This window comes from Nannospalax galili, unplaced genomic scaffold (assembly GCF_000622305.1).
Source record: "Nannospalax galili isolate Female #2095 unplaced genomic scaffold, S.galili_v1.0 scaffold809, whole genome shotgun sequence".
Taxonomy (NCBI): domain Eukaryota; kingdom Metazoa; phylum Chordata; class Mammalia; order Rodentia; family Spalacidae; genus Nannospalax; species Nannospalax galili.
In genome coordinates, this window is record NW_008360015.1 from 1,658,638 (window position 1) to 1,679,309 (window position 20,672).

General features: G+C 48.0%; 1 protein-coding gene across 1 annotated transcript; it reads left to right on the forward strand.

Annotated features, from left to right (window-relative positions):
- Positions 1-7,668: 7,668 nt before the first annotated feature.
- On the forward strand, positions 7,669-18,434 carry Nptx2 (neuronal pentraxin 2). The gene is made up of 5 exons (XM_008824026.3): positions 7,669-8,292; positions 9,868-10,084; positions 14,580-14,824; positions 16,120-16,299; positions 17,088-18,434. Exons 1-5 carry the CDS (start codon positions 7,873-7,875, stop codon positions 17,313-17,315), a joined length of 1,290 nt encoding a protein of 429 aa, XP_008822248.1. The 5' UTR covers positions 7,669-7,872; the 3' UTR covers positions 17,316-18,434.
- The last annotated feature ends 2,238 nt before the right edge of the window (positions 18,435-20,672 follow it).

The following is a 20,672-nucleotide window of genomic DNA, read 5'->3' on the forward strand; positions in this document are numbered from 1 at the left end:
ACATTTTTTAAGATTTATTTTTATTTTTAATAATGTGTCTGTGTTTGTGCATATGTGTGCAAATTCCCATAGAGGCCAGAAGAGGGTGATAGATCCCCCAGAGCCAGAGTTACAGGTGTTTGTGAGCTGACCAATATGGGTGCTGGGATCCAAACTCAGGTCCTCTGGAAAAAAGAGCACATGTTTTTAACAGTTGAACCATCACTCCAGCCCCAAGGTGAACTTTTTTTTTTTTTTTTTTGGTCTTTTTGAGACAGGATCTCCCTGTAGCCCCAACTGGACTGGAACTTGCTATGTACACTAGGCTGGCTTTGAACTCACGGAGATCTGCCTGCCTCTGTCTCCTGAGTGCTGGGATTAAAGATGTGTCGCCTGGCTTCCAGGGTGGAAGTCATATGTACACAGAGTCAAGATAGATGAATGGATTTTGTGGTCTAGAAATGTGAGAAAGTTTGTGAGTCATGTGTGAAAAGCAGTAGATTATTTGCTTTGGATTGAAGGGTTGGTCAAGGGCTCTAGTGGAAAACAGGATTCAAGAGGAAGATTAGGAAAAATGAAGGAGACTAAAGAGTTTACAAATTTAACATATGGAAATACGGGAGGTACCTGAGCAGGAGAGTGCAGTGTTTTAGTCCTGTTCTTTAGGAAACCTGATCTGCAATATAATGTGAGCTGAAACAGAGGTGGTAGACTTAGAAAGCCTAGTTAGGAGGCAACTGTACAGTTGAGAGTAGAGTTAATGATGTAGAAGCAGTGCCAACAGAGCTGACATGCAAAAGAATGAGGTCTTAGAAATGGACTGGCATTTGAATGGACTGGAGGTAGACAGGGAGGTTCAAGATTATGTGGAAAGCACTAATGATATCAGAGACAAGCAACAGGGGAAAAAGTAGAGGGATGAGGAAGAGCACAGAGAATTTAGTTGTGGACACACTGCATTAGAAGCACAGATAATGAATTCTTGAGATGTTTATTATATTCTGGAGCCTAGTGAAGATAGGAATAGTTGCTAACATCACTCAAAAGCATAAAATTGTTAACATAGTATGGTAAGAGAAATGGGGGCATTATGGACCACTAAACTATGGACATGTATGCTGAAAGGGGGGAGGGAAGGAGGGAGGGAGAGAGGGAGGGAGGAGGAAGGGACGGAGAAAATTAGAAAAATACAATAACATGGAAACCTACAATGGAAATTTTTGTTTTTACATTTAAAGATTTTTAAAATTACTTTAATTAGCCAGGTATGGTGGCGTATGCCTTTAATCCCAGCAGTTGGGAGGCAAAGGCAGGCAGATCTTTGTGAGTTCAAGACCAGCCTGGTCTACATAGCAAGCTCCAGGTCAGCCAAGGCTAGAAGGAGACCCTGTCTCAAAAAAACAAAACAAAACAAAAATTACTGTGTGTGTGTGTGTGTGTGTGTGTGTGTGTCTGTGTGTGTGTGTGTGTGTGTATATGTGAGTGCTCAGAGGCCAGAACAGGGTATTGGAGCCCCTGGATCTCAAGTTCCAGGCAGTTGTGAGCTGCCTGATGTGGGAGACGGGAATTGAATTTGGGTCCTCTGGAAGAACAGCAAGTGCTCTTAACCACCAAGCCATCTCTCCAGTCCCCCTCCCACTTTCTTTTTTTACATTTATATTTTTACTTTTGTGTATGTGTATGAGTGTACACATGCCACAGCACACATGTAGAGATCAAAAGACAGTTCTCTCCTTCTACCATGTGGATCCCAGGGATCAAGCCCAGGTTGTCAGGCTTGATAGCAAGTGCGTCTACCCACTAAGCAATCTTGCCAGCCCCCAGAATGGAAAGTTTTAATAAAAATAGACTTGATGAATGATACCTACTGCTTCAGTGAGTTACAGAAGAATGACAGTAAAGGGGTCACTTAAATTGATGGAAACTTACATATTTTTAATAAATATATTCTTAAAGAAGAAAACCACAAGCATTTTAAGGGTTGATGAATAAGCTAAGGGGTAGTACAGAGAAGAGACTTTCTGGGGATCAGAGGGCTCAAGTTTGATGAAGACCCTGCTGTTAAACAGACATGACATTTTGATTTGGTTTGGTTTGGGTTGGATTTTTAAAGGACAGGGTCTTCCTGTAGCCCCAGCTGGCCTGGAACTCACTATGTAGACCAGACTAGACTCAGTCTCACAGAGATCCACCTGCCTCTGCCTCATGAGTGCTGGAATTAAAGGTGTGTGCCATTATGCCCAGTCTACATATGACCTTTTAATATTTTTAAAACTGTTTCCTAGTCTTCCAACTTGAACTTTCAAAGGTTCATACAAGCTATGTATGTGCCTCAACCATATGGATATGCTGAGCTATAAATTCTTATCAGAATTAGGCCAATTTTGCAACTTTTGAAGTATGCATATATATGGTTGGTGTGTGTGTGTGTGTGTGTGTGTGTGTGTCTGTGTCTGTGTGTGTGTCTGTGTCTGTGTCTGTGTCTGTGTCTGTGTTTGAGGAAGGGTCTCTTTGCTGTTCACTACTGTGTATACCAGGCTAGCTGGCTCAGGATCTTCTACAGATTTTCCTGTCTCCATCTTCCATCTTCCTGTAGGCACACTAGGATTACAGACACACACTACCATGGGGTCTGGGATTTGTACTCAGATCCTCACACTTGCATAGCAAGCAATTTACCCACTGAGCCATCTCCCCAGTTCCAATTTTGCACTTTTTTTTGTAGTTTTTTGCTCAGGGTCTCTCTGTAGCCCCAGCTGGACTGAACTCACTATGTAGACCAGGCTGGCCTTGAACTCACAGAGATCCACCTGCCTCTGCCTTCTGAGGGCTGGGACTAAAGGCGTGCACCACCATGCCCAGCACCCAGTTTTGCACTTCTAACCCAGTGTGTCCTCAGCTACATGAGTTGTGCTTTCCCTTATCACTCTTTCCTCCTATGTTCCCTGTCTATCAAAATTGAAACTACATTCTTAGACTTCCTCAAAGCAAACCAACTTCAAAATATCTCTTCTTGTGTTTGGGATGAAGCCTGGAGCTTTGTAAACATTAGGCGAGTGCTCTACCAACTGAGCTCCAACACCCCCAGCCAGCCAAGTATCCATTACCTTTAGAAACCAAGCTAGGATGTGATTCCTGCCTTATACAGTGACTTATTCTACTGCTTGAAATCAGAAGATGCCAGCTGGCCTTCATTTATTTGTTGAAATTGGTTGAGTTATATAAACACCCATTTCTCCAACCATGGCTCTCTACCCACATGTGATTACAGCCTCGCACAAGAACACTTCTTGAAAGTCAATGTTTCCTATCACAGCCTCCAAAATTAAACCAGAAACATATTATTCAGGAAGAACCTAGATACTCTGAAGAAAGAAAATCTGCTTTATCAGAGAAATGTGTATGTGTTAGATTCCATAGCCTTCTAAACTCGATCACTGAAATGTTAAACACAAACCTTTCAGATGGGTCCAGGGACATTTTTTTTAATATACTCCAAGTTAGCATAGATGCAAAATAGCTTACTTTGATTAAACCTCAATAATACCATGGTTTATCTTTTAAAAACAAAATAAAACACAGAGTGGGGTATCTGTTACTTGCCAAGACCTGTATATTTTCCTGGAATTCTCGGTCCTTGACATCTCTCCAAGAGGCCAGGTGTGTTCTTTTTCCAGATTCTTGTCTTATTTAATCCTAGAGGATAATATTCAAAATAAATGAAATTTTTATTTTTTGTTTTTAATAAGACATATAATTCTGATCTAGTTTCAGTGGAGGAAAAAAAGGAAGAAAAGTACGTTGGCATTTATTGTCCCCCTGCTGTATGCCAAATGTGTCCGAAAACGTTGTCCCACTCAAGCCCAGAAACAATATTTGGTCGTAAATTTAGTTTTAATTTTAGAAATGATGAAAACGGGGTTCAGAGAGGTTGAACTGTTCTCTCAAGGTCAAGTGGCCATGTTGTAAAACTGGGACAGAAACAAGAGTTGCCTAACTCCAAAGCTATCTTTTCCACTTTTGGTCAAGTGAAAAACTGCTCTTAAAAGGGTCTTAGCATTTTATGCATAAAAGGGGGTTAGTCAGGATCCTTCGGAGCCTCCGGATTCTGAAGCCTACACACACAGACACAGACACAGACACAGACACAGACACAGACACACACACACACACACACACACACACACACACACACACACCCCATTCTTATTCCCCTCCGACTGAAACTCAGAACCAAGGACAGCTCCTGAGTCATGGTTGCAGGAAGCCGTCCTTGAATTCTGAGCTACTGAGCTCACACCCCCATTCTTGACTTCCCAAGTGGTATTGGGAAAGAGAGGAGGAAATGAAAAAAAAAAAAAAAAAAAAAAAAAAAAGAGAATATAAGATAGGTTCCTTTGACACCATGGTGGAAATTAGCACATTTCCCAGAAGACCAAAATAAAAATGCATGTGAGAAGAACAGGGGAGCCAAACAGATGGGGCAATAAAATGGAGGCGGAATGAGCTCATCAGGATTCCCAGCACATGGGTTAAGTCCATACTAGGCTTGCAGCTGACCTAGGACCAGCAGACACCATGAATGAGTGGGTGGTTACAATGCTGCAGCATCAGTTACACTAAGAGATTAGGTGGCACTGATTCACGGCTGCAGAACTGCATGACTTTTTCAAGACGAAGTGAATCTGTGGACCCTGGCCTCTGCCACTCACGTAGCCTTCTCATGGGTAGCGTGAGTCATGCATGCAGGATCTTTCGGGTAGACACAGTTTCTGTGCTGTAAATCATGCTGCTGTCGGGAACAAGTTTCAATCCCAGCTATAGCATCTCCTGGCTCCTTGTCTACCTGCTGTTTGCACAACCAGCCTGCATTCCCATTCTCAGCCTTAGCTTCAGGTAGTTCATAATTCGTGTGTGTGCACACGTGCACATGCACACACACACACACACACACACACACACACACAAATATCCTGAAATGTTTATTGTATGGAAGAGTGATTCCCTCCTTCCCAAACTACCAAGCTCTTGCATATAGCCAGAAGGGCAATTAAAGAGTTTCATCTAATTTGTCATCTTACATATAAGGTCCAAAGAGGAAAATGAGTTAGCTGGTAATAGTTGGCATTAGGACTTGAACTCTTCATTCCTAAACCAGCAGATTTTCCCATCGTACCAGGAAAACAAAACCCCAAATAGCATATCTCCTATTAACGGAGCTGTGTAGTTTTACTGCTTTCAGAGAAAAGCAACATCTCCAGTGCCTGGGTCTTTCCATCTGGGCTTTGGCAATTTCACTGATCACTTCTCTTGTTGGAAATTTAAGAGCAATTATTTGGGGATATATGCTACTTTTTTGACTTCTCATACATTGCCTTCTTTGTTCAGGAGGAAATTAGAATTCTGGAAATACACTTGATTTAATTATTAAAAGAACAAGTCTCTACTTCAAGTAGTTGCAAATATGAATTATTAGCCTGTGTCAAGAAAGGATACAGGGAGCTAAATAGGAACAATAATAATATATTGTCACATCTAATTATGATCCACCTTGGACTAAAAGAACATCCAATCTATGAGTAGAAACTTTAAAAATCACAACTTTATCTGAATAATTCTGAACCATGTCTGGATTTGGCGGAATCATCTAAAATGGAGTATTTGGGTGCTATAGAGATGGCTCAGTGGTTAAGAGCACCTCTTGCAGAGGACCTGGTACCCACATGGTAGCTAACAACTGTCCATAACTCCAGTTCCAGGGGGATCCAATACCCGCTTCTGACCTCCATGGGCATTGCATGACATGGGTGCACTTACATACATGCAGGTACTACACTCATACACATAAAATAAAAATAATAAAGTATTAAAAATGGAATTTTGGGGGCTGGAGAGATGGCTCAGCAATTAAGAGCACTTGTTCTTGGAGAGGATCACGGTACAGTTCCCAGACCCATACAGCAGCTAACATATGTTACTCATGTTCCAGGGAATCAGACACTCTCTTCTGGTCTGTGTAGGCACTGCACACAAGTAGTACACTCACATGCAGGCAAAACACTCATACACATAAAATAAAAATAAATAAAAGATTTTTTAATGTAGTGTTTTGTAAAGTGCTTTGAGTTCTTGTTGCCTTTATTATTACAATTTGTGTATATGTGCATTCACTTGAACTTTGGGGAGTTTTCAAGGGGCCAGAGAAAGAAGACCTAGGTAGAATGAGTCTATTCAAGGTCAAATGTAACAAGGTGAAACTTCCCAATGATGGCAGACCAACAAAGACATTAACCCATTATTAATTCCCCAGTCTCCACACCACGCCTTTTCCATGGATGAACATTCTTACCTGAACCATCTTTACTTCCCTAGTCCTCTGCTCTGGATACTATGTAGACTGGGTTTCCTGTCTGTAGTTTTTAATCCTGGAGAATTTTTCATGAATAGAACTTTTCTTATAATTTAGCAACATTGTCCTTGAAAACCCCACCAACTATTTACATAATAGAAGCTACTGTTTGAAGTGCAAAACAGGTCAGAATTTGGTTTCTAGAGATTAATCACTGCAGTCTATTTTATATTATCATAATAATTTCATTTATTTTGATACAATTTGTTTTCAGAATCAACCTCAGCCTCTGCGCACAAGTGACAAATCCATTTGTTTCTGGTACAATGGATAATGTGATTAATGACCTTGCAACAGGATTTCTTTTAAAAAGGTAGGAAAAAAGGATTTTCATTTTTTAATTCAGTCAACCAGCTCAGTTTGGGGCTGTGCATCAAAATTGCTCCAAACTCATAAGCCATAGATAAGATTTTGAAATAGATTTGCTCCCCCACCACCTTTTGGGGGTTTCTGGGTGTGAGTATTATGTGTTCTCTCCATGCTTCTGATGACAGTGGTCTCAAATTGTGAAGTGGACTTGGTGGGCTCTCCTATTTACAAATTTACAACATGGCCCCATCATGAGGAGTCAGGTTGGATGTTCTCATCAAACTCAGACCATGCTGAATAAATAAGGTCATCATCTACAGGGATGTCGCTGTCCCTACACAGGAACACTCAAGTGACCTCATGACCACAGCCTCCTGGTCATCTGTGCTGGGTTCCCTTCTTCCCGGCAGCATCCAGGATGCTCTTGGTCCTCCCTGGCTTGAGAATTTTCCGAGTTCTCTGGGGAGGGGCCTGGAACACGGAAGCAGCTCCTCCTGCCCAGAGAGAGGAAACCCATGCTGGTAGCGAGGGGGGGGGGCTCGCGTCGAGGACCGGGGTTCGAGTCCTGCCGAGGGAACCCCTTGGGGGCGTGGTTATCCCTGTCAGGGCATCTCAGGCCTCACCATAAGCCCCGCCATCACCTCACCGTGGGCTGCACGGTGTCCCCGGGCTTCTCAGCCCGAGAGCCCCACGTCCTTCGGTGCGCCCGAGCGGCGCCTGAGCGGGGCCCGCTGACGCTTTCCATGACAGTTCTGAACCGCAGTGTTCTTTTTCTGAGGAGCCCGGGGAACCCCGCACTCGCACCTCGGGCATGGAGCCCACGCTGGAGCTCTGCTGCCTAGCGCTGGACCAGAAGCGCCCCCGCCCCGCCCTCCGCGTGACGCGCACTCGGACGGACCAATGATATCTCTCAGAGCGCGCCCCACGCGCCTGAAGCACCGCCCCCCCAAGCTTAAGAAAGGGCGCGCGGGCTGAGCTGGGGCCAGAACGCCGCGCGCAGCGGAGAATGCGGTTCTGCGACGGCAGGCGGCGCTTCTTTCTCCTTTTCCGCGGTCCACGCGGTTCCCTCTAGCGCCGCGCTCGGACCGACGTAGCCAGCCGCGAAGGCGCCTCGTTGGGCGCGCCCCGACGGCAACCCAACTGCCCATGCTGAGGTGAACGCGGCGGTCCACGAGATGCTGGCGCTGCTGACGGCCGGCCTGGCGCTCGCCGTGGCGGCGGGAGCCCAGGACAGCCCGGTGCCCGGCAGTCGCTTCGTGTGCACCGCGCTGCCCCCGGAGGCGGTGCATGCCGGCTGCCCGCTGCCCGCGATGCCCATGCAGGGCGGCGCGCTGAGTCCCGAGGAGGAGCTGCGGGCCGCGGTGCTGCAGCTGCGCGAGACCGTCGTGCAGCAGAAGGAGACGCTGGGCGTGCAGCGCGAGGCTATCCGCGAGCTCACGGGCAAGCTGGCGCGTTGCGAGGGGCTGGCGGCCGGCAAAGCTCGCGGTGCCGGCGGCAAGGACACCATGGGAGACCTGCCGCGGGACCCCGGCCAGGTGGTGGAGCAGCTCGGCCGCTCGCTACAGACCCTCAAGGACCGCTTGGAGAGCCTCGAGGTAGCTGCGCGCTGGGCGATGTAGTGGGTGGCGGGCGGTCCCCGGGGTCGTGGGCCAAGGGATGCGGGAGAAGTGGGTGGCCGGGATGGCAGGGCGTGCGGTGAGCTGAGTTTGGGGGTGCAAAGGGTTGCGAGTCTCGATCGTGTCTGGACCTGGGTCTCCTTGTTCGAAGGGAAAGGTTAAATCCCCACCTCCATCTCGATCCCCTAGTGCGCTGGGACTTTCCGGCTAGACTCCCGGTGAACTTGAGATTTGGGGTTAATGAACCCAAACGAGATCAGCCTGGCGGGCAGTTTCCGGGGAGCTCCCCCCCGCCCCCCTTGTCTCCTTGCAAATCTCCGCAATCCGAGGCAGGACACCCTGGAGATGGCTGTGCCCAGGGGATCAGAGACAGTGGCGGGAGATCAGCTGACCCTGGGCATCTGGTGTCTTTACAGATTGGGTCGTGGTGAGGGGGGACTGGGGTTGATGGATCTGCGGGAGAGCGGGGTGGGGGGGGGAATCCAGTGATCTCCAGAGTGCGCATCTGTTAACTTCAAAGACGCCTCTGATCAGGGACTCAGACCGTTTTTTTAAGGTGCCCTTCGCGTGATGACTTTAGGAGAAAGGACTTGATCCCGCTCTCATCTCTTGTGTGCAGTTTGGAACTTTGGGAGAGAAATCTTCAATTCATTTTCATCATTACTTCCCACCCTGTTTAAGAAGTGTGGACGTTTCTGTTCAGAGCGTTTTATCAAAATACCTATTAGCAAAAACCGAGGTTGATTACAGGTGTTAATTATTGCTAAATTATCGGAGGGTTGTTTTTGGCATAATGGCTAAATACAGTATTCCAGCATCTGTAGATCCCATGAGTCATTAGGATTACTAAGAGCTAACACTTCTTGAGTTCTAAATGTGACTCAGGCATATTATTTAATGTTTAACCCTGTAATAGTGCATGACACAAGATAGGTTCCATTTCCCAGTTTATAATTCGGAGTATTTGGACATAAAAAGAGAAAAAGGAGCTTGCCAAGGGCTCGTGGCTGAGGCGGTGGCAAACTGCCTCCCAAGTCTGCATGATGGCAGAGTAAGAGAAATGGGAAATGAACATTTGAATGCGGCATTAAAGATTTCTGATTATGCCTGTCATTTTCCAGGTCTGTCTTTGCCAGCAGATTTAACTTTGTGCCATTTTGGAACTTGGGGACTCTTCTACATGAAGGTTGACCAGCTTTGAGTATTTATTAACTGTTAAAAAATTTTTCTGTGTTTTGGGTATTCTGTGACATGGAATTACAGATGTCAGTTAAAATGTAGACTGTTTAGTAAGAAAAGGAAAGCAGCTTGGGGGGAGAAGTGAGAGTCACAAGTTTCAAATATCACAGCAAAGTAATTTTTGTCTGACTTGAAAGCCTTTCCTTACCAAAAAAACAAAAAGAAGCAGCAGAAACAGTAAAATGTTCCCTTTTGAGCCACTGGCACCATTTAATGCTGTTTGGGAAGCTTCTGACTGTGTGGTTGGGTTCTTGGAGCTGCCTGCCACAGTTTCTGTTCAACTGGCCTGAATAGCTCTCCCTCTCCAACCCAAAGCTCCAGCTCCGCACAAACGTGTCCAATGCCGGGCTGCCAAGTGACTTTCGGGAGGTGCTCCAGCGGAGGCTAGGGGAGCTGGAGAGGCAGTTGCTACGCAAGGTGGCTGAGCTGGAGGATGAGAAGTCCCTGCTCCACAATGAGACCTCAGCTCACCGGCAGAAGACAGAGAGCACCCTGAATGCACTGCTGCAGAGGGTGACTGAGCTGGAGCGAGGTAAGTGCTGTGTGCTCAAGAGTGGCCTGCATTTCAGTACTTGTGGGCAGACCCAGTTTTTCCATTTATGGACAGCAGTGATTGTGGCATAACATCGAGTTGGTTTCTGGATGTTTGTGTAAATGATTAAAACCGTTTGGCAATGGTCATGGGAATTAGCCCCTAACCCCATTGTGGGAAAACAAAGGACTAGCTGAGATAAAGAGCCTGACCTCTGACCAGAGGGGATTTCAGTCCCTTTTTAGTCCTTACAGCAGATTCTGTGTCTCTGTCTCTTCCCTATACACACTGTGGTGGGTAAGATCCTCCAACAAGAAACAGAAAAGGAAGGATCAAGGGCCCTAGATAATTCAGACTGTATTCCCAACCCTCAGATCTCCAGGAGGTCTGGGTGTGGAATTGTAGCTTTGCTGGTAGAGGGTATAGGGTTAGACTTGTCTAAGAGGCCCTAAGCTGACAATGCAAATTCTAATAACTGTTTCATGATTGATAGGGGACTGATCAATAGCAAAGTATTCAGTGACTTTTGTGATGACACTGGCTAAGAAGGGCCAGATGGAGAGGGATGGGCTAACAAGATAGGATATCTCGCCCCCTCCCCTTTTACATAGCATCTTATTATGAAGACCAAGCTGGCCTCCAACCTGTGATTTTCCTGTCTCAGCCTCCCAAGTATGGGGGTTACAGGCACATACCACCAGCCCTCACTTGACACAGATTCTGGCAGCATCTACTCCACCACAACCATAGTGCTGCAGCGTTGGGCCATCCAGGGTCATGGCATGAGCAGTTCAGAGAAACTGAAAAGGGAAACTAGAACCAGAGGAGACTGTGGGATCTGTGCATTGCTTGGCTCGTGGCCAACTTGTTTACAAGTCAGTAGAAGTCTCAGGCAGACAGTGGAGTAGTGCCAGGCAGTGTGCTGAGCACTTCACCCTGGGAAGTTTGTGGGATACTCATTTCACAGATGAGGAAAATACTCATTGCTGGGGCTAGAGTGAGGACTCAGCAGTTAAGAGCACTGGCTGCTCTCGCAGAGGACTAGGGTTCAGTTCCCAGCACCTACATGGCTACAAACAGCTGTCCTTAATTCCAATTCCAGAGGATCCAACGCCCTCTTCTGGCCTCTGTAGGTTTGCACACGTGTGGTGCACTTAAAAACATGCAGGCAAAGCACTCATACACATAGAGTAAAGATAAATAAGTGAAAACAATTTAAAGAAAATGCTCACTTCCCAGCCAGACAAGTATCCTTTGGGGATATTTGCCAAAGAAGCCTGAGCCACTTGCTGGTGAAACTAACAGTGCCATCATCCTGAATCTCCACTCGCTGTTCTTGGACCCCAGGTCAGTGTAATATGCACTCGGGGCCTGTTGCTCTATAGCTTTCCCCCCTGTTTCCAACCTGGCTGTTCAGAGCCAGAAAGAAATAGTCAAGACTCAGCCCAGCCAAGCTGGTTCTGGTACCCAGGCTCTCCCTCCTTAGTTTTTATCGAAAGCCCACAGGGGAGCAGTGTTCCGGGGAGCAGCTCAGTTTCTGCAGACTGCTACCCTTCAAGCCCCACCACTGGAGCTCTAGACTCTTCTTTGTGCTTGCACTCAGTTCTGGAATGAGACCTGAAGGAAATGACCATCTGCTAAGCTATTTGTTTCCGGGGACTTCTGAAATTACAGTGGGCTTTGTGCCCACTGTTGAAGGGCTGTAAATACCCAGCCCCCAAAGTGCACTGAGTTCAAAACCCAGCAGGTTCTTTAGTGCATCCAGCTGATCCTGGAGGAGGCAGACCTCAGCCATTCAGCCAGTTAGGAGGGCTGTGGAGAGTCTGTGGCCTGGGGTCATCATTCTGCACCAGTCCTGGGCCAGACCCTCAGCTGTGGGTTCTGCCTTGAGTCTTCTGTAAGCCTGGCAACAGGCTTCTGTGGCAAGAACAGACAAGGCCCTGCAGAACTGAGCCAGTTGGTGGTGATCCCAGAGGGGAAATGGAGGGCCTGGCCCTGCTGGGCCTGACGCTCTCCAGAGCCCAGCAGGTAGCAGTTGACTCCTGCCCAGCACCCATGTCCCAGGATGCCCATTTCTCTTGGTTTCAAGTCCTGTTCATTTGTAAAGGCTTCAGAGTTTGGGCCAGCTAGCCAGACGCAGCCGGCTGAGTGTTGAAATCAGCCTTGGCACTGAAAAGACCAGCACCTCCTCCCTTCAAGCCCCAGGCTGCCCGCCCCCCTCCTTAGGCTTGTCCACCACCTGCAATTTCTGATTTATTGGTCAGGCCTTTTAATTCCTTAATTGGTTCTAACTAAGTTTCCTCTGAACCTCCAAGCTGTTTTAGTCAAATAAAGGGTACCAGCTTTCAGGATAGCAGGCCCCTCCTCTGCCCCTCGGCTCTCCCTGCTCTAATTAAACCTATCTGTTGTCACCGACCTAACGATATTACCGACACTGAGTCTTATTAAATTGGCAAGCCTGCCCACCTGCAAGCATAGAAGCCATCTCTCCTTATTAGATAATGATGCCTTCATTAAGAACATGGCCATTTGCCACTTGACGATTAAGCACCAGTGAGTGGCCACATATAGTAGAAAGAGGAACTTCCGGTCCCTGCTGGTTCATTCATTAGCTGTGTGACCTTGGATAAGTCACCTGCAAAAGGTTGTCTGGTTCTCTTCTCTACTTTTAGCATAACGAGGGGCCAGCCCCTACGTTTACTATGGCATGCCTCCTCACATGCCCGAGATGACCAGGTCTGGACAGGTGCTCGCAGTTCCACAGCCTGTTTTGAGGGGTCAGGATGAATCAGGGAGACTACACAATCACAAAAGCATGAGCACATACTAACTGGAGAGGCCAGAAAGGTACCTGTGGGCTCTGCTGCTGGCCCGTGCATAAGGTGTGGGCCCAGGACTCTTGTGTATGTCATTTACTCTGACAGAAAGCAGCTTTGGGGGATCATGAGGAAGTAAGGTTGTCCGACTGGCCCTGTGTTTAATAAGGGTGTTTAATAAGTGCTTCTTGAATGAGTGAAGGATGTTGAGGCTCCTTCACCAGCAGGATCTGGTCCCCAAATCTAAGGAAAGCTTTCACTATGACAGCTTACAGCAGGAAGTATTTTCCTACAAACTTTAGGTAATACAACGGGGCTGTTAAGACTTTGTTTTCAAACACTTGGAAAATGTCATGCACGTGGAGGTAGCCTGAGTTGGGGCAGGGGTTCTCACCACTACCATAAAGGTCTGGCCAGGTACCAGCCTAAGGATAGGGGCACCTTTGTGTATAGAGTATCTGTCTCGCCCTGGTTCCAAACTACAGAAAACAGTCCAGAAACACAGTCCTCTGTTGAGAAAGGAAGGTTCCATCAGGAGCAAAAGCTGTGTCAAGTTGTAGTGTCCCAACAACACGGGGGTCATTACCAAGTGTAACAAGTGTACAGGCTTACTTACCAAGCATTGATGGAGCGTTGAGGCCCATGAGACAGTCCCCCTCCAAACCCAGGTCCCATGGGTTTCAAAGCCTGCCCTCATGGAAGAAACAAGAGGGACCAAAAACCTAAGGAAAGATCAGAGGAAACAGGGCTCAGCTAGGGGGGAGGCTTTTCTGATTTAACGGAAAAGAAAATTAAATTCAATTTCTCTACCCCTTCCTCCAGTTTTGTATGACTGAGACAAGGAAGTAGTCATCAGAAGGAACCAGCGGTGTTTTGTTTTGTTTTTCCATTTAAATTTAAAGAAACCTCTTTTTGGGCCAGGCGTGGTGATGCACATCTTTAATCCCAGTACTTGAGAGGCAGAGACAGGTGAATCTCTATGAGTTAGGGACCAGCCTGGACTACATAATGAGTTCCAGGCCAGCTAGGGCTACATAGTGAGACCCTGTCAAAAACAAAATAACAACAAAAGTAGCCTCTTCTACAGGCTGTGGTGGTACACATCTGTAATCCCAGCACTTGCAAGACAGGCAAGAGGATCATGAGTTCGAGATCAGCCTGTGCTACATAGCAAGGCTCTTACTCAAAGATGGATGGACTGACAGACAGACAGACAGATATAAAAGAGTCCTCTTTCCCTGTCCTAAAAGATAGAGACAATTTCTCTAACATGTATCTGGTTCATTGCTCACAAAATATTCCTTTCCTTCCAACCTTCCTGGGTCATCCTTGAGGCCTTGTCCTTACTGGTCCCTCTGCCTGGAATTCTCATCCACAGGTCTTCCTGTGTCATGGACTTTTCATGGCTCTTTATCCCATCATTCCTTCCATCCATCTCCTCCTAGAGGAAATTGCTACCTACCCTGACTTCTTTACCTGCTACTGGCTTTGGTCTGTCTTCCCCACCAGATTGTGTGCTTGCAGAAGGCAGGGACTATCCTTAGCACTGCTGGATTTGAGCATTTTCAACAGGAGCTGGCTGGTGTGTGATGGGCACTAGGCTCTGTTTGAGTGACAGATCCAGGTGAGACACCCTCAGGTCAGGCTGGCGTGCTATGGGCCCTCTTCTTTCCACCCAGGCAACAGTGCATTCAAGTCACCAGATGCATTCAAAGTGTCCCTCCCCCTCCGCACAAACTACCTGTATGGCAAGATCAAGAAGACACTGCCCGAGCTGTATGCCTTCACCATCTGCCTGTGGCTACGGTCCAGTGCCTCTCCAGGCATCGGCACCCCGTTCTCCTACGCTGTGCCTGGCCAGGCCAATGAGATCGTGCTGATAGAGTGGGGTAACAATCCCATTGAGCTGCTCATCAATGACAAGGTGAGGCCTGCTTGCTTTTCACCCCGGCGTCCAAGGGAGTGGACACCCACAGGGAGTCAGCACTTGGCTGGTGTTATGTAGCGCACAGAGCAGATCCTGGCCGGTCACCCTGCTTCACCCACAGGGTGGGTACATGGCGGTGGTCCTCCTCAGCATGGGGGAGGCATTGATGGAGCTCCAAGCTGAGTCTGGACAAAAGGCAGTTGAAAATCCAGACACCGAAGGGAATGGGAGGGCAAGAAAGCAGGGCTTTGCTCACAGGGGGAGCTGACATCAGCTTTTGCTGGTTTTGGCAAATGCACACAGTTGTGTAGTCACCACCACAATAAAAATATAAAATAGTCCCACCCCTGCATGCACATTCCCTCGTTTGTAGTCAACTCCTGCCCCACCCGCATCCCCAGTCCTACCCCACTGCGGGTCCCTTCTCTGCTCCCATAGTCCTGCCTTTCCAGAACAAGTGCCCCATTTTCATTGGGAGTGTGGTCTCCTGGTGACCAGTTTTGTGTCTCTTGCCACTCAGTCCCCATTTCAGAACTTTCCATCTAGCTGAGCATGGCGGCACTGTCTCATAGTCCCAACACTTGGGAAGCTGATGCAGGAGGATTGTGCTTAGCCTCCACTGAGGTGGGGTTGGGAGAGGCCCCCTGCCTGTCTGTGGTTGTCATCAAACTGCCACTGGGTGGAGTCTGTTTAATTGGGAAGCACTGTGGAATGGAAGTTGAAAGTACTGTGGAGTGGGCCTGCCAGGCTCCTAGCAGGGGCAGCTTTCCTGAGCCAGGGGTTAATTGTTCTAAATAATGCCATAGTACCTGAGAGTCTTGTTTTCTTCTTCCTTTAGACCTCTTGTAAACATCTAATTCCTGGGAGAGGCTTCGAGTTGCTAGGAGACCAACAGTAACAACAGGGCAATCATAGCCTTGTTGCTCACAGACTGCTGAGCCCTTCCTGTAGTTCTGTGTGTGGTCTAGGTGCACATCCCTGTACTCCCACATATGCATGCTTGGAGGCCTGGTCCACATGTAGATTCCTGTCAGTTTCTACACAGAGAGCTCAAGCCAGCATGGGACAATCTGTCTGTCTGCAGCCAGGCCCAGAGTTAAGGGTGTTCAGTGTGCTAAGACCCCCAAGTCTCAGACATATGGCAGATGGGGGTGGAAGGGTGCATCATTCACAGGGCAAAGAAGGAATCCTGGGCAATGGGAGGAAAAGTGACCAAACTCCCAAATGGCCTTCCTTTCCCTTCCCTGGGGAACACCAGGGTTGTGACCTCACCTGCACGTTGCTACCTACAGGTTGCACAGCTGCCCCTGTTTGTCAGCGATGGCAAGTGGCACCACATCTGTGTCACCTGGACAACACGGGATGGCATGTGGGAAGCATTCCAGGACGGAGAGAGGCTGGGCACTGGGGAGAACCTGGCGCCCTGGCACCCCATCAAGCCGGGTGGTGTGCTCATCCTGGGGCAGGAGCAGGTGGGTGCCCTCAGGGATGCCACACTGGAAGCTGATCAATCAGTTATCCATCTCTCAGACCCATTCACTGCAGCCTAACAGCCAGTCCATGAGTAAGCTCCCTGGCTGTGTGGCCCAGGACAAGCTAAAATAGCATCTGACAGCATTGTGGGATAGTCATAGGGGTTATCCTGTGACTCAGGGTCCAGTTCCTTTATAGGGTAGAGACTGTAGGAAGGCATCTGCTGGTGCCCTGCAAGTCCTGGTGTCCCTGCAAGTCCCAGTGTTTGGCCTTGGCTGATACATAATACCGGAGCTAGAATATTCCAGGAGTTATTTGTTCAGGGTCTTGAACCCCGGACCCAGCAAAGGTCACTCAGGAAATCACTGGTTTGTGCAGTCAGTGAAGGAGAGAGAGAGAGTTGGAGGCTGACCCCTGCAAAATCACTGTCTAGGTAAGGTATAGCAAAGAAGCTAGCTGGTCTTGGGCAGAGAATGAGTCTGGGGCTTGGAGTCTGATCCTTGACCCACTCCCATCTGTTCCTCCGTGCCTTCTCCCATAAGGGCCTGAGAGTCAGGAGGCAAAGCAGTAGTCCTAATTTTAGGCAAGTGTCTTTCCCCTCTGCCTCAGTTTCCCCTGTCAAAAATGGGTGGTTTGAGTAAAGCCATCTCCCAGGCCTGGCATGCCCTGGGGGTCCAGGATTTGCAGAATCCATGGTCACCCCTCCTCCCTCCTGCCTCTGGAGAGACAGAAGGTCAGTCTGCTTGTGAACCTGCCCCAACTCAGATGTCCTGTTTCCATTTTCCAGGACACCGTGGGAGGCAGGTTTGATGCCACACAGGCCTTTGTCGGAGAGCTTAGCCAGTTCAACATATGGGACCGTGTCCTCCGGGCACAGGAGATCATCAACATCGCCAACTGCTCCACGAACATGCCCGGCAACATCATCCCATGGGTGGACAACAACGTCGACGTGTTCGGAGGGGCTTCCAAGTGGCCTGTGGAAACGTGTGAGGAGCGACTCCTGGACTTGTAGCCACCTTCTCTCTGTCCAAGAGGCCAGGATCAGGCTGTCCCTGTGGGGAGTTCAGGGCCACTTACTCCCCAGTTCCAACTGTGTAAAACCTCTGGCTGAACAGACGGAGGCCAGAGCCCATTCCCAGAAAACCCCTAAGACAGGCTGTGTGACCACCTCTGTCTTGAGCTCATTTTGTTCCTTCTCACCATTTTGTTGTTTTGAGAGGGGAACAGTGCCAGAGTCCCTTGGAAAGAGCCCTTAGCCACTTCCTGCCAGGGTCAATTCTGTGAGCCCCTCTCCAGACCCCTGTAAATGCTAGTGCCGCCCAGCCCTGCCTGTCCTCCTGGATCTTTGATGTCCCATGTGCTTCCTGTTTGTCCCCTTTAATGGCTGTACAGCCATCTCACTGGGGTGGCCTGTGTCCTTTGTGTGGAGTACATCCTTACTGGCCACAGAGCAGGCTATAAAGCAGCGGCTCTCATCTGCAAAAGTGTCTCTCCTGTATCCGGTGAATTCTGTTCCTATCCTCTGAGGGAGTCGAAGCACATGGGGAGCCAGCTGCTCAGACAAGCTCCGCCTTCTCCAGAGCAGAGGGGGTACCCTAAAGCTGGCCCCTCCCCTCTGCCCCCCTCTCCCTCAGACTCACGCTTCAACGGAATCATCACTGGATTGGCTTTGAAAGGTCCCTCTTCTCATCTGGTGCCAAAAGTTCATTTGCAGCTTTTACAATATCCAGTGTGGTTTGGGAATTTATTTTTTCCCCCACAAAAGAACAGCTATCTGAAGTCTCCCATTCTTTTGATGCTCAGCCTGCTGAGGAGTGAGTTTGGTTCCCGTGAGCATCTGATGGTCCCCATCAAGTGTTCCCTCCAGAACTTCTGAGAAAACAGGTGTCATTTGGCTGCTACTTGCTTAGTGACTCCAGGCTGCTTCATAGATCATAATTTATTTTAAAGAGAAAGTGTTACGTGGGGAAATTTCTAAAGTGATAAATATATTTTTTATTTTTCATAACTGTTTGAAGTGCAGATCCATGGATGTTCCATTTGTAGGACCGAGTTACCCATCATGACATTCTGACATTGTATGCCACAAGACCTCTTGTGATGATGGAGTTTTGATTAAAGTGCACTGGAAGATGCTTTGAGCTTTATTTACACACACACACACACACACACACACACACACACACGGACCCAGTTGGCTGAGGACGAGTAGCAAATGTGTGGCAGCTTTGGTTTACCCAGACCTGACTCCAGTGGACAGAACGCCTGTATCTGAGGGACACAGATGTTGAGGATGCTTGGAGGAATTCAGCATTACCTTGCCACATGACAGTTATGCCTGAATAAACCTGACTCTTTGGTTACGAGGGGGGGCTGAATTCTGAGGACACCCATTCCCTCAGATATCTCCTGGAACTGTGTTGCTGAGTCAGGCCTTACCCATACTTTTATTTGAAACCACTACACCAGCTTCAATTGGGGAACCTCCAGGCCTGGATCCGCTGTTACCAATCTTGCCTTTTCATCCCTAGGCTTGAAACATCTCATACAATGCCAAGCAGCCTGTCTTCATTGTTTTTACTTTGATTTCTATTCTCAAGCACACCCACATTCATTCACTATCTGGGTGGAATAACAAATTGAGGTTCTGGGGAATCAAAGTCAGGTGCCCAGGACACAAGAGCACATGGATCAGTGAGTTTGTTTGTAGTTTATTGGTTGCAAGGTTAATTTTAAGTCATAAGTCCAGATCCTACCCATTTTATGAAAGTCATTCCTACAGAGGTATACATGGCCCAGTACATGCCCCTCTTCCTCCACACTAGGCTGTGGTGGTGCCATGCCACATTGATGCCCAAATAAAATCAGCCTGATCCTTAGCATCCATTTCAACCAAGAGTGGGAACCAAACTTTCTGAGAACCTGTTCCTTCAGATTTCTCCCAGAAACAAGGGTCTCTATTGAAACTATACATCCAGTATCATTTGAGACAAAGAATTATCTTAGCAGATTATGTCCCTTCTGACCCCAGTTGAACCTAGGACAGCATATACACCCACAAAGAATCCCACCCACTGCTTGCATCACACATGGGATAATTCTTGTTGCTTCCAAAGAATATTGCAGCGCTTGCTATTTCCACAACATACATACCCAGATACATTATTCTGGGTCAAGTACAAGGAAGGGTCATGAGGGATTAAGGTCATGTGTTTAGATTACAAGACAGAGCCCAAAGCCCAAGATACAAACAAGCTAAGATAGTATTAGATGATCTCAGAACATGAGATCAACTTTTTGGTTACATGGTTAGGTAAAACTCATTTGTCCTTAAGTCATTCCCACACCCAGCTATGGTTACCAGCATGCTGTCTGTCCACCTTGAGGCTGAGCTTGTCCAAGAGACTCAGTTCCATCTGCTGGCTGCCCAGAGCCTCCTCCATACAGGCACTCTACGTCTCACTTAATCTAGTTCACAACCCCTTGAAAAGGCCAATCTATTTGCAGGTGAGCTTAGAGTCTTCTGTATGTATGTGTGTGCAGGTGCACATGTGTGTAAGTGTGTAAGTGGAGGCCAAAGAACCTTGGCTATCATTCCTCAGGTGCCGTCCACCTTTAGGAGAGTTTGGATCATAGATACACTATTGTGTCTGGCTTTATGTGGGTTCTGAATTCTGAACTTGGGTCCTCACGCTTATATGGCAAGCGCTTGACCCACTGAGCCATCTCCCCAGTCTCTCCCCCTATTTTATTTTGAGACAGAATCTCACTGGCCTGGAACTCCCAAAGTAGGCTAGGCTGGCTGGCCAGAGAGTCCCAGAGATCCACCTGTCTCTCCCCAGCACTGGGATTACAAACACATCTCCATGCTTGGTGTGTGTGTGTGTGTGTGTGTGTGTGTGTGTGTGTGTGTGTGTGGAATCAGGTGGAAGCTTCAAACACACACACACACACACACACACACACACACACACACACACACACACAGAGAGAGAGAGAGAGAGAGAGAGATAGTGTTCTGGGAATCAGACTTAGATCCCTGTGCTTGTAAAGCAAGCTATATCCTCAGCTCAGGTTTTCCTCAGTCAGGACTTTGGGATTCTATAGCCAGTGAAAGGCTGGCTCAGAGCCACAGGCAGCCTGTGGCTCTTGTTTCCCCTGCTTGCTCCCACTCACCTCTGCCTTCTTTGGCCCTGTGAGGCCAGATGCTGCTACATCCTCCCAGGCCCCCTTCTGTGTGCCCGCCTGGCCCTGGCTGGCATGGTGGTAAACTCTACCACCACCACTTTCCATTTCTGCGTCTTCTCTTGTCAGCTGCAGAGTATAACTTAGTTTCTCCCCTTCCCAAAGAGAATGTTCTTTTCAATTA

Excerpts from the sequence above, each read along its gene's own strand:
- Nptx2 (XM_008824026.3), top strand. The coding sequence starts at position 7,873 with ATGCTGGCGCTGCTGACGGCCGGCCTGGCGCTCGCCGTGGCGGCGGGA. Across the intron at positions 8,293-9,867 it reads ACCGCTTGGAGAGCCTCGAG|CTCCAGCTCCGCACAAACGT; the intron begins GTAGCTGCGCGC and ends TCCAACCCAAAG. Across the intron at positions 16,300-17,087 it reads TCATCCTGGGGCAGGAGCAG|GACACCGTGGGAGGCAGGTT; the intron begins GTGGGTGCCCTC and ends TCCATTTTCCAG.